This window comes from Pristis pectinata, chromosome 37 (assembly GCF_009764475.1).
Source record: "Pristis pectinata isolate sPriPec2 chromosome 37, sPriPec2.1.pri, whole genome shotgun sequence".
Taxonomy (NCBI): Eukaryota; Metazoa; Chordata; class Chondrichthyes; order Rhinopristiformes; family Pristidae; genus Pristis; species Pristis pectinata.
Window position 1 is genome coordinate 7,778,637 of NC_067440.1, and position 24,590 is coordinate 7,803,226.

Here is a 24,590-nt window from a genome sequence, read left to right on the forward strand (position 1 = left end):
GACACTAATCCTAGGAGATCACAAGTGTCCAGTGTTACATACAAGGACCTTCTACTCGATGTAATCTCTGCCCCAGTCAAGAACTTTCAGGTGACACAGCCAACTACACATTTTAGAGGTTCTTTAACCTCTTGGAAAAGAAATTGTAGCTTAGAATAAGTAACATATTCAATAGTACAAAGCAGAATTGTTAGCACAGAAAGAAACTATTTCACGGGTTTGAGAATTTAGAGCTGGGGGTATAGATTTTTCAGAGCCAAAATATTCAGGAGTGGAAGGCTTGTACAGTACATCTCACATCCCTTTCAGAAGGGTGACACAGTGCGCAGCTAATGGAGCTGCTTCCTCATGGCGATAGCGTTCACTCCTGGTACTCTGTGTGGGGTATGTACATCGTGCGTGAGTTTCCCTCAGTGCTCCAGTTACCTCCCACGTCTCAAAGATGTGCAGGCTGGTAGGTTAATTGGCCACTGTAAATTTCCCATGATGTGCTGGTGAGGGGCACATCCTGGGGAGAGTCGATGAGAATGTGGGGAGAGAATAAAACCTGGGATTATGTAGAACTAGTGGAAATTAGTAGTTGATGGTCGCACAAGTTCGCTGGGCTGAAGGACCCATTTCTGTGCTGTGTTTCTACGGCTCTGATGTTCTGCAGCAGGTTTCAGCTAATAAAATACTGCTCTACGAATTGTCCCACTGTACCACTCTTCTGAGAGGGAATGTGAGATGTGCTCTACATGCCCTCTACTACCTTGATGTAGTTGTGTATGGAATGATCTGTCTGGATGGAGCGCAAATAAAAGCTTTTCACTGTATCTTGGTACGTGTGACAATAATAAACCAATTACCAAACCTTGGCTCTAATTTTTAAACTATCTCCCAGATTTAGATCTCAAACCAAGCATCCAATTTGTGCACACAAACTGCCACAAACAGCAATGACCAGGCAATCTGTCTTTAGAAACCTTGATCAGGGTAGGCACTGTCCAAATCAGCAGAGAGAACTTCCCTGCTATTCTCCAAAAAGCGTGACCAGTGGGATGTTTCACTTCACTTGACAGGGCAGACAGATCAGATCTTTGGTTCGAGATCTCATCCAAAATACATCTTTCAGGTTAAAGAGTGAAGTTAGGAAAGAGTTTTTACAGGGAACAGTAACTCAATTTTTGGAACTCTTCTGCAAATTGCAATTAATGCTAAAACAAGTGGTAATTTAAAATCTGACATTAATAGATATTTTTCATAAAAAGGTATTGTGCGATATGGAACTGGGTCACAGTTAAACCAATCTTATTTATTAGTGTTAAATGGTTCCATGCTTTTCCTGCTCTTGTTCAATGCTGATGATTACTGATTGCATCTTACAGCGGTGTTCACAGCCTGCAATTTCAATGACAACACGAAACCATTCTGTGACTGGACCCAAGCAACTGGCGATGATGGAGACTGGAGTCGAATATCTGTGAAATCTCCAACACAGGGAACAGGGCCCTCTGGAGACTATCCAGATGGAAGTATGGAAGTTTCCTTGCCTCTTTCCTTGTATTCTACACAACACTGCTGATTATGTTGTGGTTCGTGCTGCAAGGAGTTAGCAACTGATTTTAGACCAGGATTGCCAAATCTGGTAGGGCTTAGTTCTGGAGATTTCATCACATGACCATCCATCTTTGATCTCCCAACCCAAACAGCCTATAACCAACTAATTTCAAGAGATTAAAACCAATGAACAGAAACAAAGCCAGAATTATTTTCCAATACCCATGAGAGTTTACCCTGAATTACTCACCATGGAGGCTCAAGCTTTGTCCTGGAGGGTTGGCACTCCTTTTGAGCTCTGCATCCCTCAGCAGAAACTGTGCCGGTTTGGGCAAAGTGGGCAGTGGTCATTAAATCAACATTTTAAAAAGAAAGGAAGGGCTGCCCCTCTGTGCTGCAAAAGCATGGCACAAGCATGCTTGCCCTCGTTTCTCCCTCCCCTCAAAGATCCCATGTAAAGTTCCTTCTTAATACTCAGTCCAGTTACCAACTGCAGCTTTCACCATTAGACTCTGGGTCCCTCCACGTTTGCCAGCCAGGCAACAGAGGCCGTCCTGTATGGGATGTCCACTGCAGTAACCACAAAAATCCAATTAGATTATGCAACGTTCTATTGAATAATATGCCATTGGGCAAGATATTACTCACAGAACTATCTTTGCATGGAACAGCATTAATTATATTCAAACTGGGAATATTATTTCAGAATCACACTCATGAGAAACTGAGGGGTGGGGACGGGGTGAATTCCAAGAGCGTGGGTGTACATGTTTTACCTACAGTGCTCTGGTAGGGATCACTGGACAAACAGGGCTGATCATTCTCTCCTACCCCATTCCAGATGGTTATTACATCTATCAAGAAGCTGATGACTTCACCAAAGGTCAGTTTGTGAGGCTGGAGAGTCCAACCGTGGTAGTGTCTGGGGAAGTGTGTGTGGAGTTCAGGTACTACATGTACGGGGTGGATTCTGACAATGCTCTGAGAGTATATATGAAGGAGTCTTCCACCGAAAAGCAGATATGGAGTAAAACTGGACTTCAGAGTCCATCCTGGCTACACGGAACAATCGACCATTCATTCAAGACCCCAACAAGTATAAAGGTAAGGGTTCTTATAGTGGCTATTCCCCAGTACATGCAAATTGTTTACAAGAATTCCAATGATGTCCTAACATTTGTCGATGCAATATGAGTTGGATACCACTGGATGAGGTACCATGAGTAATACACTGGGCTGGATACTGAGTGATTTAGAAAGGTAGGATAGCATTGGGTAATATGCAAAGGAGGATTTTACTGGGAGATCCATTAGCTATTCCAAGAAGATTGAACATTATTAACCTGAAGTAATTTCCATTGTTTTATTATTGTCCTAGGACAGTGTACGTCTAGCCTAACTTTAGTTATACTCTCCTGTGGACTTGTACCTGTCATGATTGACATTGTTCCTCCAATATTGCAGGTTATCTTTGAATCCGTTCGAGGCTCCACTACATCATGTGACAATGCTGTGGACAACATCAGGATCAGGACAGGACCCTGCTCTGGTAAGTTGCCTTCCAGAAATATCTTAACCATTAACTTTCCTTTTACCTCCTTGAACAAACCAATAAATAGCAGTGAATGCTCCAATCATCCTGACCCAACTTTCTCTTTGATTCAACCTTGAATCAAAGGGAGAGTTGGATCAGGATCAGAGGTTGATCCTGTTTGCTTTGAATGGTTTTCCTAAGTATTTTCCATTGGTTTTCCACTCAAATTATCACCTCTCACTTTCAATTATATCAGGAACTTCAGTCATTTTCCCTTCAATCTTCCATTTTCATAGCAAGAATAGTTTACGAAAGTTTAAGCCTCCTAATCCTAGTTTTCAAAGTCATGGGCTTTCTCTCAATCTTCTTGAAGCCCTTGCATTGACTCTGATATTATTCTGTCTGTGCAGTGACCACCAGTGACAAAAAAAAGTACTCTGATGTACGGTCACAACGATGACACTTTGTTGGGTTTATAACGAATGGATCAGCTCATGGCACATTGGCTTAAGTTTGTAATTGCTTCTGGATAAAATGCTATACCAAGACCCCATCTGCTTTACTGAGTGCACATAAAAGATTCAAATACCCTCTTTCAGTGAAAGGAAAGGAGTTCTCCCTGGCCAATACTTTTCCCACCGCTGAACTCACCAAAGGGCAGACTAGCAGGTTGTTAACACACTTTTAGTTTGTTATGCATTAATATTCCCAGCTTGATCCTCCCTTGATTATTTCTGATTGTTGTTAATCTTAAATTCCTTCCTTCCTATTGATTTTCCAGGGTCAATTCAAGCTTAGACATGTGACACTCAGAACTAGAGTGTAGGGCTGCCTACTCAGTATAACACAAGAGTGAACTAGCAGCAGGGCATTTGGCCCACCGTATCTGCTCTACATTCAAGATTCAGTCCCTCAATTCCATCTTCCCACCTGATCCCCACATCCACTGATGCCCTTAAAACCCAGAACTCTATCGATCTCTTGCTCGATAACATCTGAGTGCAGTGGCTCATTCCAGAGTCACAATCTTCTGACAGAAGAAAGTGCTAAATGACCCTTCATCCTGAGATGTTATGTCCTAGTTCTAGACTCTCTACAAGAGATGGCCTCTTGATATTTACCCTGCCACTCCTTCACAGAATCCTGTGTGCCTCAATAGCATCTTTCATCCTTCTGAATTCCAATGAGTACAGACCTAGTTATCTCAGCGTCACTTCATAATATTGGTCCTCACTCCAATCTTGCTGTATCAGTAAGGATGCCAATCGTAGTAACATATTAACGTGTCAAAGAATATTGACTGCAATACCATGTTATTGATAACTATTCCCACTGTGGCATTAAATTGGAGTAAGAGAGTAAATATATCTTTCTTTGTCCCAAACAGATTGCATCACCAGCTGCGATTTTGATGAGTTTGACAACCTATGTGGCTGGACCAATGAACAGGCTCCACCCCTGGTCGCTTTTGATCAATGGACTGGACAGACTGACACAGAGAGTACAGGACCAGATGATGACTATTCCAAACCTGGAAGTAAGGAACCCACAATTCAAATCACAATGTCAATTTTTGTGCAATATTTAAAGGAATGATTACATTAGGTAAGAATGCACCTCAAAATGAGAAGATGTGGAAGGGGATGTCACATGTTTGAAACTGCAGATGCTGGAAACACTCATCAGACCGGATAAAGGATCGTCGACCTGAAACGTGAACTGTTTCTCTTTCCACAGATGCTGCTCTATGTTTCTAGCACATTTCCAAAATTAAAATGCCTCCAAGGAAAATGTTTCCGTTTTGTACACCAGTTATTTTTCATAATAATGGCCCTTTAATCATCGTCGTCTGAATGCTTGCTTTTAAAATTATTAATCAACCTATTTTGGATATGCCTGAGAAATTGTTTGGATTTTGGAATACCTTGGGAATGCTTACTTTCTAACCTAACCCATTCCTTTGATGGAAATCCCCCATGCGGAAATGTTTGGAAGTTACTGTGGATTTTGGAAGCAGTCAGAGAGAGTTCGTAGAGAATAGTAGCATAACAGTCAAATAACTGGACCGGCAGACACAAATCTGCACCACTGCCTCAGGGATGAATTCTGATCCCACCACGATAGCTGGAGAACTTAATGCAGACACTTAAATAAACCTAGACTTTAAATAAATTTGGGAGCTATCTCAGCAACTGTAAACAGGAAACTAGTAGACTCTCATAAAAATGTCCTTCCAGGAAGGAAATTTGCCCTCCTCACCTACTCTAGATTAAATGTAATCCCAGACTGAACAAGGTTGTTGCCTCTTCAGTTCAGCGGCTATCAAGGATGGACAACAGTTGCCAACACTGCCAGTGGTATCCACAACCCTTGAATTAATCATTTGTATTTTAAAAAATGCTTGTAAATGTTTGATTCCTGAAGGCAGGCAGTCTTGGTGTAACACCTCATCTGAAAGAAAGCACGTAGTTGACTACACTGCACTAAAGTATCAAGGGCTCAAGTCTTTGGATTGCGGACTGAACAAAAAAAAACTATTTATGGACAGCCTTTCATATAGTAAAATGTCACAAGGCAGTCAAAGTTGAAACTGAACCACAGGAAGGAAAATTAGATATTAGATAATGTTTGGTCGGAGGTAGATTTTTAAAGGAAAGTTTTAAGGAGAGGATATGTGGGGAGCATAAAATGGGTGTGGATAACATTAGTGTAAAAATGGGTGATTTATGGTCTGTCTTGACTCGGTGGGCTGAAGGGCCTGTTTCCATGCAGTACCTCTCTATAACTCTGTTAGAGTGTTAATGGATGAGAGGGCAAAGTAGAGCAACTAAATTCAAACCTTCCATGGAATTAAAAGAATGCAGACTTGAAACAGCCATCTTCTGACTTAGAGTTACAGTGCTACTCACTGTGCAAGTCTCATAGTTTAAGCACCTATTTACATTTTATTATAGTCACAATAGATTGCAGATGCTGGAATCTGGAGCAAAAAACTCAGCATCCATGGAATAGCCTACAGTATATTTTGGGTAGAAACCTAGCATCATAACTGAGTTTTATTGCAGCCTGCAGGTTAGCAGGGTATAGTACCACAGTGATTAAATTACTAGATTATTCATCAAGGGCCCTAATCTAATGTTGTGGAGACTTGACTGGAAACTTCATCACAACAGTTGGGAATTTTTAAATTCAGTTAATTAAATAAATCTGAATGAAAGGGGCAGATCAGGGTAATGGTGTCCATGAAGCTAAACTTGTCAAAATTTACCTTATTCACGTGTGGATTTTAGGGAAGGAGATCTGCCGTGCATACCCAATGTTGGTTTAAATGCAGCTCCACACTATGGAATTGCTGACTCTTAACTGCCCACTGAAAATGGCCTACAAGATTTCAACTCTGATGAAGCCGACAGAAAATAATACACTTGATCATACGGGAGGGCTGCAATATTAAGTGATCAAAGTTACGTCACGGCTTTCTAAACCTCTGCATTCAGTCTGATGTGCACCTCCTATCTCATATATAATGCCCCTGAAGTTGTTGCCCTGCAGATTTTGGCAAGGATATTAAGGTTGCCCAGGATCAGCTTGTGTTTCCTTGAATCTCATTCTGATGTCTGCAATAAAAGGATTTAAAGATATAGAAAGAAGCTTGATTTGATTGGGGTGGGGAGGGAGAGGCAACAACACGGTGGGGGGGGCATAACTTTCAATTCAGAGCTAGGCCATTGGGGGTTGATGTCAGGAAGTATTTCTTTACACAAAAAGGTCCTAAAAATCAGAAATCTCCCCTCTCTAGAGCCAGGAGCCAGAGTGTTCAAGTAAAAAGTTTGCCATTCTGTACCAGTATGTGAAGAAATGTCTTCTTTTTCTTTTAATATTTCTTTTTCAATATTTTTATTAATTTCAAATAAGAAGTACGATGCATGAAACAAAGGATAAAAAATGTTACAAAATAGATTGTACTGACTCAACCAGAGGGTAGGGAATGTTGGAATTTTGCACTCAAGAGAGATAATGGGAGTCCCAGTCACCGAGTTGGATGGATTTTTGGACACTAAATGAATCAGGAGAGATTACTGTAGAAAAATTGTGCTAAAGTAAAAGATCAGCAATGATTCTATTGAATTGCAGAACAGACAAGAGGGGACGAACGGCTTCCAATTCTCCCTGTTTTCGTAGCAAGACTCATCATTGCATGGTTGTTGATTGAGAGGTTGTATATTTTCAAACTTTCCTGCTTTCATTTGGTCTTTCATTACAGTTGGTTACTACATGTTGATGGATTCAACTGTAACCATGCCTGGTGACCGATCCCACCTGAGAAGCCCAGTAGTCCATTCCAATGAGTGCCTTACGTTGAAGTTCCACTATTTCATGTACGGAACAGCTACCAGAATGCAGCTAAATGTGTATGCAGCAAAGCAAGGCAAGTACTATACAGCTTTGAGAGACCAGAGTGAGGTTTGGGTTGGGTTGGTTGGGGGGGGGGGGCACTGTATTGAATTATACAGCATGGAAGGAGTTTGCTTCAGTCCTTCCTTGATCTGCTGGCTCTATATTTGGGCGCCATCCTACAGGTTGCATCACATGACTTGTGGCCTGCAAATGCTCCAACTTTCACCCATCCTCCCGATTCCTTCAATCCTCACAATGATCCAGCAGTTGGAAAGCACCAGAATGGTGGGACTGTCCATCAAAATTAACACTTTTCAAACTCTCACCATTAAAAAAAACTAAGCTTTCCCATTTTTCCTGATACGGTTCCATCTACAAAGTATTTCACCCATTTATTTAGCTAGTCTATTATCTTCCCCCTCCCCCCCGCCCCCCCATCCTCCTCACAACTCATACTGCCACCCAGATTTGTATCATCAGCAACTTAGTTTCCTCATCCAATCATTGATATTGGTTGTGAACATCTGGAGCCCCAGCACCCAATCAAAGGCCTCTGTCCAGATCAAAAGCCCTCTTTAGGCCTATAAAAGTCTCCCATTACACAATTCAAAGCCCCTTAATTTGTCCAACATGGATGCTTATCATACCCATCTGATGTTCATCTGATTCCTTCAAAATATTCTGTGTTTTGACCAACAGGAGACAACTTGGAGTATCCGCTCATCTCCTTCACAGGAAACCAACAACCAGTCTGGAAGCTGGCTGAGGCCACTTACAGAGGAAAAGCTCAAGTGCAGGTGGGTCCATGTTCAGCTGCAATAATACTGAAAAGCTTCCTTTGAGGAAGATGCGGTGCTTTAACTGCTGGTCTTCCAAGAACCGGACCAGATCTTCAAATGTCCTCCTTTGCCATGGGCTTTAGCTTTGGTGTTGAAAGTAAGGAAAAAAAAGGCTGAAGAATGTTAAAAGGTCTCCACCTAATGCATAGTGGGGAGGTCAAGAAATATAGTGAAAGCTACATACATATGGAGAAAGCAGAATTGGAAGAATATGGAGGAAAAGTGGGATGGGGCAGGAGGGGAAATTCAGTTATACGGGCGAAATTGCGGGATCTGGAAGAGGCGTGATGACGGGAACGAGGGTGAGGAATACCTGCAGAAGGTGTGACTGAGGGATATCACCGGAGGTGGGATTGAGCGACTTGAGAAAAAGTAGGAATGAAGGATATGGCGAGTAGGTGAGATTGAGGGATGAGGTGAAATAGTGGGCGAGTGAGATAAAAGCTATGAAAGAGCCCAAGGACCTTTATATTCTCCTAAAATATTCTGATGTAAATACAAATTATTACGACGTGATCAGGAAGCAGAAAAATGGGTTTGGGAATCAACGTGAAGATCCTTTAGCACGGTGGTGCGCTTGGCAATGTGGCAATTGTGATACTGGTTAGGTAATCCAGAGATTATGAATTTAAATATCTCTAAAATAAAATGTGATACTTCATAAATTAATCTGATTAAGCAAACCGGCCTCCTAAATTACATCATACAAAAATGGTTAAGTTACTGAACTGGTATCCAGGGTCCTAGATTATCGATCTGGTGAAACAAGCTTGAATCCCATGACAGTAGGCATGGAATTCAAATTTAAATAATTCTATAAACCTGAAACAAAAAGCTAGTATCAAATTATAGTGAAACCATTATATTAAAACACATTTGATTCACTAATGCCATGAAGGGAAGGAAATATACCATCTATATCTTGGCTGCATTATACATGACTCCAGACCTATTTATGTGATTAATTCCTACCTGGTATATGAAGTGGTCCAGCCAGCCATTATCTTCAGGGGATAATTAGGAGTGGGCAATGCCAGTTTTCCCAGTGACACTGACATTCCATGCACAAAATAAAAAAATACTGAGGGCCAACTACAAACCAGCTTTTGGTGATGTGCCATGTGAACTGTAGAATTTTCAACAGTGTAAGTTTATTAGCATTGCCCTTGTCCAGATGTTCCTTAATCACATCTGATTAGTTCAGGCTTTTTTTTAAAAAAAAGACTGCATATTTAAGATCCCATAGAATGAGAGGCCTCCCTCCCAAATATAAATGTGTTAAAGAATATTGTCCAATGCATACTGTTTTTCTTGGAGGACTGGGATCATTCTCTTCCACAAAAGTGGGCAAATGAGGTCTATGTTTAAAATCTCAATCTAAAAGGCAGCATGTCCACGATACAGCACCCTCTCAGTACCACACAGGGAGTGTCAGCCTAGACTCTGGAAGGGGCTAGAACCTATATCACTGATCTGTAGGCAAATGTGCCACCCACTGAGCCACAGCTGACAGGATACTTAGTTCATGTGTTGCACAGTAAGAGACTATAAAGACAGTTGACAAGGATACTATTCTTACCTATTCCAACAGGGAACAGTGATCACGGCGAATTAATTCAATAAAACTAGTACATTACAAAATAGCTCTTTGAATTGTCCACTTTCTTGCAGTTTGTTATTGAAGCAGTCCGTGGTGAGACTCCACAGTCTGACATTGCAGTGGACAGTGTGTGCATTGCGAGGTGCCAACAGGGTAAGACTTCTTCCAATAGTGTTTAATAAAGAAACGTTTAATGCATTACTTCCATCAAAAATACTCAAGCTATCACACAATATATACATATGATAAACCACGGCACAGTATACCGCAGCTGCATTCCAGTACAATACTCACCAATAGTCAGCAATGTAGAAAGTTGCCCACAAGAACACCCAATTGGGTTAATTAAATCCTTAGGAGTCTACTCAGTCAAAATGTTGGAAGGTGTTGTTAAAAGTGCAATCAAATGGCACTTACTCGCCAATAACCTGTTCACTGATACAGTTTGGGGCCTTGCAAGGCCACTTGGTCTCGACCCAAAACGTCGACAATTCCTTCCCACTCCCCCCAACCCCCACAGATGCTGCTTGACCCGCTGAGTTTCTCCAGCAGCTTTTTTGCTCCATATTCCAGCATCTGCAGTCTCTTGTGTCTCCGAGGAAAATATATACCCCAACTTCATACTTCCTGCCAGCATACTATACACCGCTGTACGTATTACAGTTGCTCTCCCAAACACTGGACCACACAACTTGTAACTCAATCTCAACTATCTGCTTTCCTGAACCTCAAGTATTCAGTTGATTAGATTCCTGTTAGTAACCTTTCCAATCCATATGTAATCATTCAAAACTCTGTCTCACTTGCATGTATTTAAACAGTCATTTAGATTCTGGTATCTCCTTTTTGTTGATACATCATTCTAAATGTTATCTTTTTATGACATTTTTAAATATTTTCTAATACAGTTCCTACAACCACCAAATCACCGCCGACCAGTCCACAAACCATCACAACAAAAGGATCTGCAGCTCCAGGTAAAAACTGAACGTGACAGTATCCATATTAGAAAAGGATCAGCAGACTGGATCTCTTAACTCGAGAAAAGGTTGATGGATGACTTATAAATGTCTTTAACATTCTGAAGGGTTTTGATGCAGGGAGTAATGTTTCCACACGAGCAAGAGCATAACTACAAGAGCTCAGTAAAGAAAAGGCACCACAAAATGCAGTAGGGAATTCAGAAGAAATTTCTTCGACAAGAGGGTGGTGACAATGTGGAAATGACTGCCGTAGGGAGTCGATGAAGCCAATGGTTCCAGTACTTTCCGTACTTCCCACATGTTGGTTTCATGGCCTCTAGGTCATGGCTCTTTAAGTGGTCACACATATCCTTTCAAAATATAGTGAAGATTTGTGCCTCCGACAAACTTTCAGGCAGCAAGTTCCAGGCTTCTACCATTTGTTAAGTGAAATAGTTTTTTTCTCCAGTCACCATAATCTTTCTGCTACTTAACTATGTCCCTTAGTTATTGTCCTCTGCCAAAAGAAATATGTCATTAAATAAGCTGTCCAAGTCACTCATAATTTTATGGATCTGAACTGAATCTCCCCTTGCTTTTCTAAAGGAAACAACCTCAACCTTACCAGTTGCTCCCAAGTATAATTCTGCAGCTCTGAAAACAATCACCCCAGCACCCTCTCCAGTACTACCACGCCCCTCTTTTGCAATGTGATAACCAGAGCTATAGACCGTCCTCTTGTTGTGGCCTACATATAAACCATCCCAGATCCTTGCTTAAATTCTAGCCTACACCTGGCTCCCAGGTTATTGTTACCTCGTACACAAACCAACTGTACTTCTCAAATTTTAACTCATTCACAAGTATCTGTTATTGTACATATGAACAAAACACCTTGATTACATTCCAGTGTACAACTCATTCAAAGTATCCACTTATTTAGTATTCAATTTTTGTTTTAAAATACAGATTCCACAATGACCACCACTTCACTAACAATAAGTTCAAAGCCCACCACAACCCAACAGACCATAGATCCAGGTGAGTGTTGTATATCTACCGTGGAGGGAAGGACATCATTTGTTATTCTGTAACTTAAAGTAAAGTTCTCAGAGAACATCAGATCCTGTCCATCTAGTAGCAAGACTTTTCTGAAGCAGTGGGTAACATTTGGAAAAGATGGACTGAATTAGGTCCTTACAATCCAGGTGAATTAAATATTGGGAACTGATGCAGGTTTCAAAAGTTCAACCCTCCCAAGCCTGCTTTGATCATTAGCCTCAGCCCTACATCCCTGCCCGTTCTTCACAACCCTTGATTCCCCAACATCCCAAATTTCTATCCATCGCTGCCTTGAATATACTTCAGCGTCCAGTGGGAAAAAATTCCAAAATTTCTTCAACATTTTATTTTTGTTTTGAAACAGAATCTTGCCCACCAAATTCACACTATGACCCATGTGGGGCCGGTTGCTCACCCCAATGTGACAGACCAACCCCAGACTGTCCAGGTGGCTGTGTGTCTGGTGGGTGCGTCTGCAACGAGGGATTCTACAAGAGAGGAGACAGTTGTGTCCCTGCAGAGCAGTGTGGTTGTATCCACAATGGAACCTACTATCAGGTAAGGATCAGGTATTGGAACCATTGATTAACGTCTTGTGGATCTGAACATCCAATTCAAAATCCAAAGTTATGACCCTTTTATTGGACCAATATAGATGCAAATTCAAATCTTAGCTTTAAGAATTGAATTCAGTTTCAAAGCCATTTGGAAGGAAATTAAAAGTAACCACGAAACCACTGCATCTACCTATACCCACCCCGCCTCCCCTCTTTTGTCCACCTATCACTGCTCTGCCTTTCCCTCCTATATATCGGGCTTCCCCTTTTCCTATCTTCAGTCCTGAGGAAGGGTCCTGACCCGAAACGTTGACCGCCTGCTTTTCTCCACGGATGCTGCCTGGCCTGCTGAGTTCCTCCGGCATCATTGTGTTTTTCAGCCTATGGTGGTAATGTGCAATCAAAATCAAAAGATGTGCTGTAGCAACTCTGTAAGGTTTCTATAAAAGCTTCTAGTGAACTCATGACTTCTGCCTCTAGAAGGTCAAGGGCAGCAAGCACGTAGCAACACAACCTCCTCCCGCCAAGTCACATGCCATCCTCACTTGGAAACATATTGCCGTTCCATCCTAGTGTTCTTCTAAGATATGACAACATATTACCATCCCCCTCAGGGCATCCAGGCATGGGAAGTAAAAGCTGAAGATCCAGTGATAGCCATATTTTGAGTATGTATTTAAAAAGTGTTGCAGGATGTTCTGAGGGCAATCACAACAGAACCAGGTTCTTCGGCATGTACCAGGATTGGTGCCCATGCTGTGCCAGTATGCTCAGTCCACAAGGCAGAACTATGTTAATGAGGTCTTTTGACCCATAAAACTATGACAGTATTGCTGAGTGTTGACATATTGCAAATAAACAGTCACTGCACTCTACCAAACTTGCTGCGTGAATTGTTTTGAAACTGAACTTGTGGAAAATTTGTACTGCACTAAACCTATATCCATGTAAATGTATTACATGGAACTTATGACCAGTGAAGTTACAGCACTGTTAAACCTGCGCTGAGACATTGGACCAAACCAGACTCATGCCCAGTGATGTCAATGCACTAAATGGAATTCATACCAGGCAGAACAATACATTGCACTATAATCAATCCTGCGTCAGTGAAGGTACTGCACATACTGGACACATAACCAGAAGAAACAATGGATTCATGCCCAATGGAAACATCACACTATACTAAATGTGCAGCCCATGGACACTACACTGCTTCAAACTTTCACTATACTGGCCAGTGTTCTGAAACAGGTCTCACCGAAGACTAACAAAAAGCATGATTTCAGATATACCAGGAGTTTTAATGAATACTACTCAATCAACTGTGTCTAGTGTTCCCCTGGTCCTCTAAAAGGCTGATTATTTCTGTTTCCTTCTGCAGCCCGGCCAGGTTATCTGGTCAGAAGCATGCACCTCCATTTGTCGTTGCCTTGGGAACTTCACTATCCAATGCACTAACATGACCTGCGCCTCAGATGAGTACTGTGGAGTACAGGGTGGGGTCCACGGCTGCTACCCAAAAGGTAAAGGTGCTCTGTGTTTTATCCCACTTCTTTAGCTCAGGAGGTAAATCAATAAATGCTGCCAGTGCCAACAACATCCTTATCCCGTAAACAAATAAAATAAAAGCCCATATAAAATCGTGAGACGTTACAGGAGACTATTTGGTCCCTCAAGGCCTTTCCAATTGCTCCCTCTCATAACTCTTTCTAGTACTATAGCAAATGTTGTATGCTTAATTTCTGGGTATTTTTCAAAATGCAATAAAGAGCAGGAGTGGTAGTATTGATGACTTGTACACTAGGGTGATTTATACACCACTGCGCGTGCCTGCTGGGATTAGCATTGGTAGAATTTGATGTCTGTTTTTCAAATCATTATTTGTTGATATCTGTATTTTCACATATTTAAAAAACTTTAGTTTGAAATCCTAACACACAATTTTTTTTATATTTCACTAATGGATTGAATAGAGATTCAAAACTTCAGTTGCTTCTATCTATAGGCCTAACGTTTGTAGGGGATAAACTAACGATTTTGGACCCAAGATATTTCACTAAAATTGAAGTCCCCAAAAGAGGGAGTGACACATACATCATCGTGACCTAGGTGCTGATCTTTATTGTATTGAACAATATTCCCTTTTAAAGGTTCTGATTGAATCTGCTTTTAATGTCCTTTCTGGCAGTAAATTTCAGATCACAAGGTTCTCTGTATAGAGAAATATATCCCATTTCTCTTCTGGTTCTTTTGCCTATTACCAAGCCTGTCTCCTGGTTACCAATGCTTCTACCACTGGAAATAGTTCATTTAGTAATTTTCAACATGTCTGCTAAAATTTCTCTCAACCTACTCTGAAATAAAGGGGAAAACGTGACAGAACTCATTCATTCCTGATACAATTCCGGTAAATACCTACGCATTCCCTTTGAGTCTTTGGCACACTTTCTGAAGTGTTCAATCCAGAAATACTGGATTCCAGCTGAGGTCTAACCAGTAATACTTTAAGGTTGTACAAAACTTTTTCTTTTGTACTCTGCTAGAAAGGCTCGAACTTCTCAATTTCAGGGAATGCTTTATTGATTTGTATTAACTCAGCAGAATTGGATATATTTAGTTATTTAAAAAACTTCATTCAATTCATTACCTCGAACTCAACTAAGCAAAAACAAATTGAAATTAATAGTGACATAAACTAGAGACTTGTTCACATTTCACCTAATTCTTTCTGTGAAAAAAAATCACTTTTATGTAATCAAGAATACTTGCTATTTTTTACCACTCTTGTCCATGCTTTTACTTAGCCATTTTAACCCCCATCGTGGCACTGACCAGTCCACCTATAAAGACGATTTGTCAGAGGCATAAACTTTGAAATCCTCATTTGACATTCTGGAAGCAAATCAAATGAAATTGTAAATTCTGCATGGCTGACATTTCGTGCCAGCATGAGGTTTTACTGCTGAGCTCTGGAGCGAATGCAGTTAAAGCTGTAAATTGCCAGCCCTGTTGTTTAATGAAGCCAAGGGCACCAAACATTTTCTGTAAACACCCTTCTAAATGTGTCCCGCCATTATTTAGTGCCAGATCCACTCCCAGATCCCTCTACTCTGTACCCATCATTAAAATTCATCAGCCTATTCAATATCCTCCTTGAGCTGGCTCCTATCCTCTCACTGGTTACTAAATTATATCTGAGCACTGTTTTGCCCTGTATGATAATCTCCAGTTTATCAGAGTTGGGTAATATTGACACTGCTGGTATCCATATTGCTAAAGGGAGATACATTAAGCTGCAAACCAACAGAACATTCCAACAATTAAAATAATAGATGTCTGCTGTTTTAACAGCAGTCTAAATAAAACTCTTCTTACAATTGAGATAGTGGCCTTCCTTTCCTTCAAGCTCAGCAACTCAAAAATTCAATAAATGTTTCCCCTCAGGCTCGTCCACTTGCACTGCATCTGGGGACCCCCACTACACCACCTTCGACAAGAGGAAGTTCAGCTTCCAGGGCAACTGCACTTATGTGTTGGCCAAGCTCTGCAACTCCAGCCGGACCCCGTTCACTGTGTACGCGGCCAACGAGCATCGCCACGGAGTGAAGACCGTGTCGTTTGTCAAAGCAGTTCACGTCAGTGTCTACGGCATCACAGTGTCAGTGCTCAGGAACAGGGCAGTCCAGGTGAGAGGAGCCAACACTGCATTCACTCATTAGTTGCTGTCTCCACTGAAACTGAGTCCAATGGATGTTGTTGGGTGTGAGAATTGAGGGAGATGGAGAAAAAGCCGTAATTCCACCAGGATCTAATCAAATGGAAGAACACACAAAAAAAATGCAGGAGTAGACCATATGGCCACTATTTGAAAAGATCAAAACTAATCAGACCTTGGCCTATACCTTACTTTCCTGCCTGCTCCCCATAACCCTTGATTTCCCCTTAGACAAAATATCTGTCTCTGCCTTGAATATATTTGATAACTTCATCGGTACACCTTTCTGGGGTAGAGTATTCCAAAGATTTGGGATTACCTTGAGAGAAGTTCCTTCTCATCCCTGCCGTTGTTGGAATCCCTTATCCCGAGACCATCCCCCTAGATCTGAACTGCCAAATAAAAAAGGCACGTTATCTGATTTTGTTGAGTCAAACATTGTCACGAGGGCTGCCTCATGTCCAGATTAAAGGTGAGGTGTTGTCCCTTGAACTTTGGTTTCAGCGGGACAATGTAAGGAACCAGAGACCAGAGTGGGATAGAGAGTTAAAGTGACATGCAACCTCTTTCTGCAAAACAGTCGTCCGGTCTGTTTGGTTTGCCCAGTGTAGAGGAGATGGTATCATGAGCACCAAATGCACTGCTACTTCACCTGGAAGGATTGTTTAGGTTCCTGTATGGTGGGAAGGGACAAGGTAAAAATGCAGGTGTGACACCTTCTGTGTTCGATGATGTCTCTGGTGACTGCAGATTTTATCTTCTCACTCTTTCTTTGCTGTGAGGACTGGAGGGCGGATTGCTCTCCTGTTCCTATATGTCTGTGAACAACGCTCAACGCTCCACCCACCATGATCCTGAGACACACCCTGATCCCAGTTCCAGGGCCTTCAACCTCTTCCCATTCCTTAGAGATGGAGTGAACTTTCCCACGAACAGACTGTGGTCTGATCTGGACCTGGAACCGTCTGACTCTGCTGGTTTTCTGTCTGCTGCCTTCCAGGTGGACGGAGAGTCTGTGACCGTTCCCATCTGGCCACTCCCCGGAGTCACCGTCAAACCTTCCGGCAAACACGTGGTGCTGCGAACCGACTTCGGCCTGACCGTGCGCTACGATGGCAGGCACCACGTCGATGTGAAAGTTCCCAGCGAGTAAGTACAGCCAAGTACCAACCCCCCACCCCCCCTCCCCCTACCCCCACGTGTGCATCTTGAGCTGAGCCCGCCAACTAATGGCGCCAAACCCAAGGTGCTCGCCATCTCTCTCCGGGCTCCGCACCCGCTATTTCAGCACTGGGGCAGCAGCTCATGCCCTGCACCCATTTGGGCTCCCAGCCCTCCCATCACCGACTTCCACATCCAACACCTCCCCTCACGAATCCCCCCCCCCTCATCCCTCACTGCCACCCCACCCCCGTGTTTCATGGTCCAGAACCGGCCTTCCCCTCCGTGCTACCGCCCCAAACTCACTCCTAACTCCCTCTCCCTCTGTAACAGTTACTCCAGCCAGCTGTGCGGCCTGTGCGGTGACTACAACGGGATCCCCGGCGATGATTTCAGAACTCCCGAGGGACAGCTGGTGAAGGGAGTCAATGACTTTGGCAACAGCTGGAATGTGGACAAGAAGTAAGTGGGAAATATGGAGGCAGATGACTTGTTCTCCAAATCATCGGTCTTCCCTCAGAGAAGTACGAGAGGACATGGCTTTAGGGTGAAAGGGGAAAGGTTTAGGGGGAACATTAGAGGGAACTTTTTTCACTCAAAGAGTGGTGGGAGTGTGGAACGGGCTGCCATCTGATGTGGTAAATGCGGGCTCGCTCTTAACTTTTAAGAATAAATTGGATAGATACATGGACGAGAGAGGTCTGGAGGAGTATGGGCTGGGGGCAGGTAGATGGAACTAGCAGAATAATGTTTCGGCACAGACTAGAAGGGCCGAATGGCCTGTTTTCTGTGCTGTAGTTTTCTATGGTTCTATGGTTCTAATGGTGCAGAGGAATTCTCCTGATGATCAACAGTCTGCCAGGGCGAAGTTCCCCTGCACTGTCCCATGGAGAATGGTCTAATTGTCAAAAGATTCACACCTTTACTAACCATTTACCCAGCCTTGATTTTGACTCAATCACATGACCATTTTAAACAGTGCTCCTCTGTGTTTTATGGTTGTATAACAGATAGGATTAAAGACCCACCTTGATGGTAGGCTCAGTGGCTTTTCCAAAGGGAAAGGAATTAGTTCTGGGAATCAAGGAGGTCAAAACGAAGAGTAAAGAACTGAGCAAGGATTATAGGAAGTATCTACGACCAAAATAATGAGCAAAAAACAATCTTCAGGGGAAACTCAGCGGATCACGTGGCATCTGTGGGAGGAAGGAATTGTCGATGTTTCTGGTCGAAACCCTGCATCACGACAGAGTGTGGAGAGGCAAAATAGCCAGTACTGCAACCCAGCAGATTGTTCATTGCTCCATATTCCAGTATCGTCAGTCACATGTCACCACAATACAGAGGTTTCTCCTTCAACCATCAACAAAAGTACTCCATTCAATAGAACAAAACCAGAACCTGTGACACATCAACAGAGTTATCTGAATGTGACAGGATCTAACTGATGGTGGCAGTACTTAGCCCAGGGGTCTTTACCCTGTTTGACGAGTTTACGTAAACCATCCAACAGGTTGGAATGGGATTCATTTTCCAGAGAGTAATCCGTAGCTTCTTGCTGGAGACCCCAGACAATGGAGCAAAGGCAAAGTCATTGCTTAATTCAAAGCTCAGCTGTCCTAGGACTAAGCAAGTTCAGGTACAAGGAGCTTGAGCCTGACATGTCCACTGGGCTTTCTAAGTGAGAAGTGGACAAGATGAGAACTACAGATGCAGATTATTATAGATTCATTCATAAACCCTATCAATCAATTCAGAATAAAAACTTCTTTACCAGTTACCAAGACAGCAGAATTTGTCAATTCTTCAGTAATTTGGAATAAATATTAATTACTTTTCCTCTCTCCCTCGTCCTCAATCCCCCACCTTCATTCTCTCAGCTGTACCTTGACAGACACCGAAGTGGCCCCACAGTGCTCCGAGGCTGAGCGTGAGACGTACGAAGGGCCCTCCTACTGTGGAATGCTGTTAGATGGTTTTGGCCCATTCGCTGCCTGTCACTACAAGATCGACCCAATGGTGTGTGTCAATTTTCCTATCACTTCCTCTCTACCCTTTGTCTGGATATGTTCTTCTCCATTATCTTGCCGATCTCTTTGATAAGGTCCTGGATGAAAAATATTCCGTCCCAAGGTTCATCACTGCAAGGTCTGCTTGGCTTTGTGGGGAGCGCTCCCTGACTCCTGAGCCTAGAATGTCATAGGTTAGAGGCCACGACAGAGATGGGAGCACCTGATCCATGCTGACCCTCTGAGACGTCACCAGTGAACTCCCCTCTGTCAAAGGTCACGTCTTTGGATGAGACATAAAATTGATGCCCCTGTTTTCCTTCTGGGTTGAACAAGGAATATCCCATTACCATTATACTGAAGACTGAGAAAAGGAGTTCATTGCACCATCCTTTGAAAAGATGTATCCGACAAAGAATGCATGCAGCAAACATTATAGGATTTTTCTGTAGATTAGACATGTTATTTTCTACCTTACAACATGATGCTTCTATGGCACACAAGCTGTTCTAATTTTATAAAAGGCTCCATTTGTTTTATTTTCTTTGCGGCTTTACATTCTACACACCTCTTTCTTTCCCTTCACAACAAGATGGTGCCCAGACTTGTTCACATCTTAACCTGTGATCTTCTCCTCCCTCTCCCAGGCCTTCTTCAGGGACTGCGTGTATGACATGTGTGCGCTGGACGGCAACAAGCAGCAGCTGTGCGAGGCCCTAGAGGCCTATGTCACCCAGTGTCAGCAACGCAACATCACCATTCAACCCTGGAGGAATGAAACTTTCTGCCGTACGTAGCATGGAAAACAAGTGCCAGACCGCTGGGGGTTTTACTGCTGGAGGTCTTTACGGCTTTAGAGCCTACTGTGACACCTAATTTTCTTTCATTCTCCACAGCTCTCCAGTGCCCGGCCAACAGTCACTACCAGCCCTGTGCCTCAGCCTGCCCAGTAACCTGCCTTGAGCCTCGTCCTCAGCTCTGTGACCAGCCGTGTGCCGAGGGCTGTCAGTGCGACAAAGGTTTTGTGCAGAGTGGAAACCAGTGCATCCCGAGAAGTCAGTGCAGCTGTATGTACAATGGAACCTATTATCAGGTAACATCCGCATTCTTGTGTGGGACTCCTTGTGCGTTGAAGCCGCTATCCTGAGAGCTCACACAGTCTGGCCTCAAAGTCTCTTGAGAAGACCTGAGAGAGACCATACAGGCAAAATATCATCTTTCACACGAGGCTTTCAGCAAAGGTTGCAAAAGGTACTAGAGAAATGCAACCTCTTGCTGTCTCTCCGACGGCTTCCTTTCTCCATACTCCTAATGTGCATCTCTCTATATTTCCAGCCTGGGGAGGTGATCTGGTCTGAGACCTGTAACCAGGTGTGTAAGTGCCTGTCCAGCAACAACACCCAGTGCACGGACACCAGCTGTGCCCCCGATGAGTATTGCGACAACAAGGGTGGTGTCCAAGGCTGTTATCCGAAAGGTAAAGATTCTGGGATATTGCCGAGGGATGGGGTTTAATCTTACAACCTGCACCACCACCTCTTCCATTTCTCTCAGATATCCCACACCCACCCAGTTCCATTATTGCTGTGGAAACTCTCCTGCGACTAGAAGCGTGGACTTAACTCACCTGCCTCCCTCGCTGTCTGTCCCTCAGGCTCAGCCACTTGTACTGCATCTGGAGACCCCCACTACACCTCCTTCGACAAGAGGAAGTTCAACTTCCAGGGCAACTGCACTTACGTGTTGGCCATGCCCTGCAACTCCAGCCGGACCCCGTTCACTGTGTACACGGCCAACGAGCATCGCCACGGAGCGGAGGCCGTGTCGTTTGTCAAAGCAGTTCACGTCAGCGTCTACGGCATCACCGTGTCAGTGCTCAGGAACAGGGCAGTCCAGGTGAGGGGAGCTGATGGAATCTAGCCGAAAAACACAACGATGCTGGAGGAACTCAGCAGGCCAGGCAGCATCCGTGGAGAAAAGCAGGCGGTCAACGTTTCGGGTCAGGACCCTTCTTCAGGACTGAAGATAGGAAAAGGGGAAGCCCGATATATAGGAGGGAAAAGCAGAGCAGTGATAAGCAGACAGGAGGCGGTGTGGGCAGAGGGTGGTAGATACAGGTAAGAGATAGTGATAGGCAGAGGAGGGAAGAGCAGATCCACCGGGGGAGGGGTCACAGGTAAGGAGAGAGAGGGAAAAAAAGAGGCTAGAAAAGGGAAGAAGGGAAGCAGTATGGTGGGGGGGGGGGGCTTTTATGGGGAAGGGGGGTGGGGATTACTTAAAGTGGGAGAATTCAACGTCCATGCCATTAGGTTGCAAGGTTCCAAGACGGAAAATGAGGAGCTGTTCCTCCAGTGAGCACTTGGAATTCTCCCGGCAGTGGAGGGGGCCGAGGACTGACATATCTGTGATAGTGTGGGAGGGGAGTTGAAGTGAGCGGCGACGGGGAGATGCAGACGGCGGTTACGGACAGAGCGCAGGCGTTCTGCGAAACGGTCGACCGGACTCTCCCTCCAGCTCTATTCATTGTTCTTCCTCATCAGTCTTTATGTGCTATTGATGCCATTGCAATACTGTGGAGGTAGGGTTACCGTATTGAGTGACTTGTGTGTATTTTCTGACACGGACAATATCAATTCACAGAATATTATCAGAATCCATTCGTTACCTGGGGACGGCCCATACTTTTCCAGGAAAGGGCATACCGACACACCACCAAACTTCTTTTTGTTTTCTGCCCCCCCACCCCACCCCACCCCATGGAATACAATCCCATTTTTCACACTCATTCCTTGCTAAGCAGAGAGGGCTGGAGAGCTGATTGCCCTCCTGTCCCTACATGTCAATAGACAATAGACAATAGGAGCAGAAGTAGACCATTCGGCCCTTCGAGTCTGCACCGCCATTTTGAGATCATGGCTGATCCTCAACAATCAATATCCTGTTCCTGCCTTGTCCCCATATCCCTTGATTCCCCTATCTATAAGAAACCTATCTAGCTCCTTCTTGAAAGTGCCCAGAGAATTGGCCTCCACTGCCCTCTGAGGCAGTGCATTCCACAAATTCACAACCCTCTGGGAGAAGAAGTTTTTCCTCACCTCTGTCCTAAATGGCCTAGCCCTTATTCTTAAATCATGCCCCCTGGTCCTGGACTTCCCCAACATCTGGAACATATTTCCTGTCTCTACCTTGTCCAATCCCTTAATAATCCTGTATGTTTCAATCAGATCCCCTCTCAATCTTCCCAATTCCAGCGTGTACAATCCCAGTCTCTCCAACCTCTCGGCATAAGACAGACCCGACATCCCCGGAATTAACCTCGTAAACCTACGCTGCACGCCCTCTATAGCCAGGATATCCTTCCTTAACCCTGGACACCAAAACTGTACACAATACTCCAGGAGTGGTCTCACCAGGGCCCTGTACAAATGCAAAAGAATCTCTTTGCTTTTGTACTCAATTCCCCTTGTAATACAGGCCAACATTCCATTAGCCTTCATCACTGCCGCTGCACTTGCTCATTCACTTTCAGTGACTGATGAACAAGGGCTCCTAGATCCCTTTGTATTTCCCCCTTACCTAACTCCACACCATTCAGGTAATAATCCGCCTACCTGTTCCTGCTCCCAAAGTGGAGAACCTCACACTTATCCACATTAAACTTCATCTGCCAAGTATCTGCCCACTTACCCAACCTATCCAAATCACCTTGAATTCTCCTAACTTCCTCTACACATGTCGCACTGCCGCCCAACTTTGTATCATCAGCAAACTTGCTGATGTTATTCCCAATGCCTTCATCTAAATCATCAACATAGATCGTAAACAGCTCTGGTCCCAGCACCGAGCCCTGTGGCACCCCACTAGTCACGACCTGCCATTCTGAGAAACATCCGTTCACCCCTACCCTTTGTTTCCTATCCGCCAACCAGTTTTCTATCCATGATAATACCCGCCCCCCAATTCCATGAGCCCTAATTTTACCCACCAATCTCCTGTGCGGCACTTTATCAAATGCCTTCTGAAAGTCGAGGTATACAACATCCACTGAATCTCCCTCGTCTATTTTCCTGGTTACATCCTCAAAAAACTCCAGTAGGTTAGTCAAGCATGATTTGCCCTTGGTAACTCCATGTTGACTCGACCCAATCCTATCACTGCTATCCAAATATTGTCACTGGACAACGCTCACCAGGTCATGGCTGGCTATGCTAAGGTGGGATTCCACATCTGAGACACACCCTCACCTAAGTTCCAGGACATTCAGAATGGAGTGAACCTTCCCGCGGACAAACTGCAGTCTAATCCGGGCCTGGAACTGACTGACTCCGCTGGCTTTCTCTTTCTGTTGCCTTCCAGGTGGATGGAGAGTCGGTGACCGTTCCCATCCGCCCGCTCCCCGGAGTCACCGTCAAACCTTCCGGCAAACACGTGGTGCTGCGAACCGACTTCGGCCTGACCGTGCGCTACGATGGCAGGCACCACGTCGACGTGAAAGTTCCCAGCGAGTGAGTTTAGCCCACTCCTTCTGCCGTGTCCTGGAGCCCCCATCTCAGTGGTATGGGAGAGGGTGGGATTGCAGTCTCCACCTCACTGTCAACACTCGTGTGCCTTCCTCCGTACATTGAGTGCCACATTCACTGTGCCTGTGCCATTCCTGATTCCCACGCACCGCCATCTCCTGTTCACACTGGATGTTCACTACGCCTACCCCTGCAATGACCAGCGTGTTCCCTCGGGGCACTGGAGCTGTACTTATGTTTGCTCATATGGCACGCGTTTTGCTCTGCGATCTGCCTGCTCCCTCCTCACCTCACCATTCCTCTTGATTGTGAGCCATCCGACGTGCATCACCTCACGTCCTCGGCGAGAGCCGACCTCCGCCTGCCCGCCACACCTAGCACCGTGTACTCACCGCGAGCCGACACCGAGTGCGACCACACGCTGATGTCGCCCGGCACCACATGCTCATCGTGAGCCAGACCCATGTGCTGAATGCACCGAGCACCACACACTAAATTCGAGCCAACACCTCATGCTTACCGCGCTCCACCGGTCGTTTTCACTGCTGCCATCTTCATGCTGATCACGACACGCCCAGAATACTCACTGTCGCCCTCAGGGCCCTGTGCTCAGTCTGTCACTGCCCACCTGCTATCACAGAAGATGATTTCAGAACTAGGGCAATGCCTCACGCTCTGCACCCATTGGGGC

General features: G+C 44.3%; 1 protein-coding gene across 1 annotated transcript in view; it reads left to right on the forward strand.

Moving 5' to 3' along the window:
- The first annotated feature begins 236 nt into the window (after positions 1 to 236).
- LOC127586508 (IgGFc-binding protein-like) overlaps positions 237 to 24,590 on the forward strand; it is a 118,316-nt gene continuing 93,962 nt past the window's right edge. Inside the window, exons 1-21 of the mRNA XM_052044520.1 lie at positions 237 to 384; positions 1,368 to 1,514; positions 2,381 to 2,643; positions 3,004 to 3,088; positions 4,461 to 4,610; positions 7,338 to 7,502; positions 8,171 to 8,268; positions 9,982 to 10,063; positions 10,819 to 10,887; positions 11,842 to 11,913; positions 12,299 to 12,492; positions 13,876 to 14,017; positions 15,939 to 16,180; positions 17,210 to 17,358; positions 17,704 to 17,832; positions 19,251 to 19,389; positions 20,027 to 20,168; positions 20,276 to 20,472; positions 20,715 to 20,856; positions 21,034 to 21,275; positions 23,736 to 23,884. Of these exons, the coding sequence (XP_051900480.1) occupies positions 333 to 384; positions 1,368 to 1,514; positions 2,381 to 2,643; positions 3,004 to 3,088; positions 4,461 to 4,610; positions 7,338 to 7,502; positions 8,171 to 8,268; positions 9,982 to 10,063; positions 10,819 to 10,887; positions 11,842 to 11,913; positions 12,299 to 12,492; positions 13,876 to 14,017; positions 15,939 to 16,180; positions 17,210 to 17,358; positions 17,704 to 17,832; positions 19,251 to 19,389; positions 20,027 to 20,168; positions 20,276 to 20,472; positions 20,715 to 20,856; positions 21,034 to 21,275; positions 23,736 to 23,884 (3,050 nt within the window). The 5' untranslated portion in view covers positions 237 to 332. The remainder of the gene's footprint in view (positions 385 to 1,367; positions 1,515 to 2,380; positions 2,644 to 3,003; positions 3,089 to 4,460; positions 4,611 to 7,337; positions 7,503 to 8,170; positions 8,269 to 9,981; positions 10,064 to 10,818; positions 10,888 to 11,841; positions 11,914 to 12,298; positions 12,493 to 13,875; positions 14,018 to 15,938; positions 16,181 to 17,209; positions 17,359 to 17,703; positions 17,833 to 19,250; positions 19,390 to 20,026; positions 20,169 to 20,275; positions 20,473 to 20,714; positions 20,857 to 21,033; positions 21,276 to 23,735; positions 23,885 to 24,590) is intronic.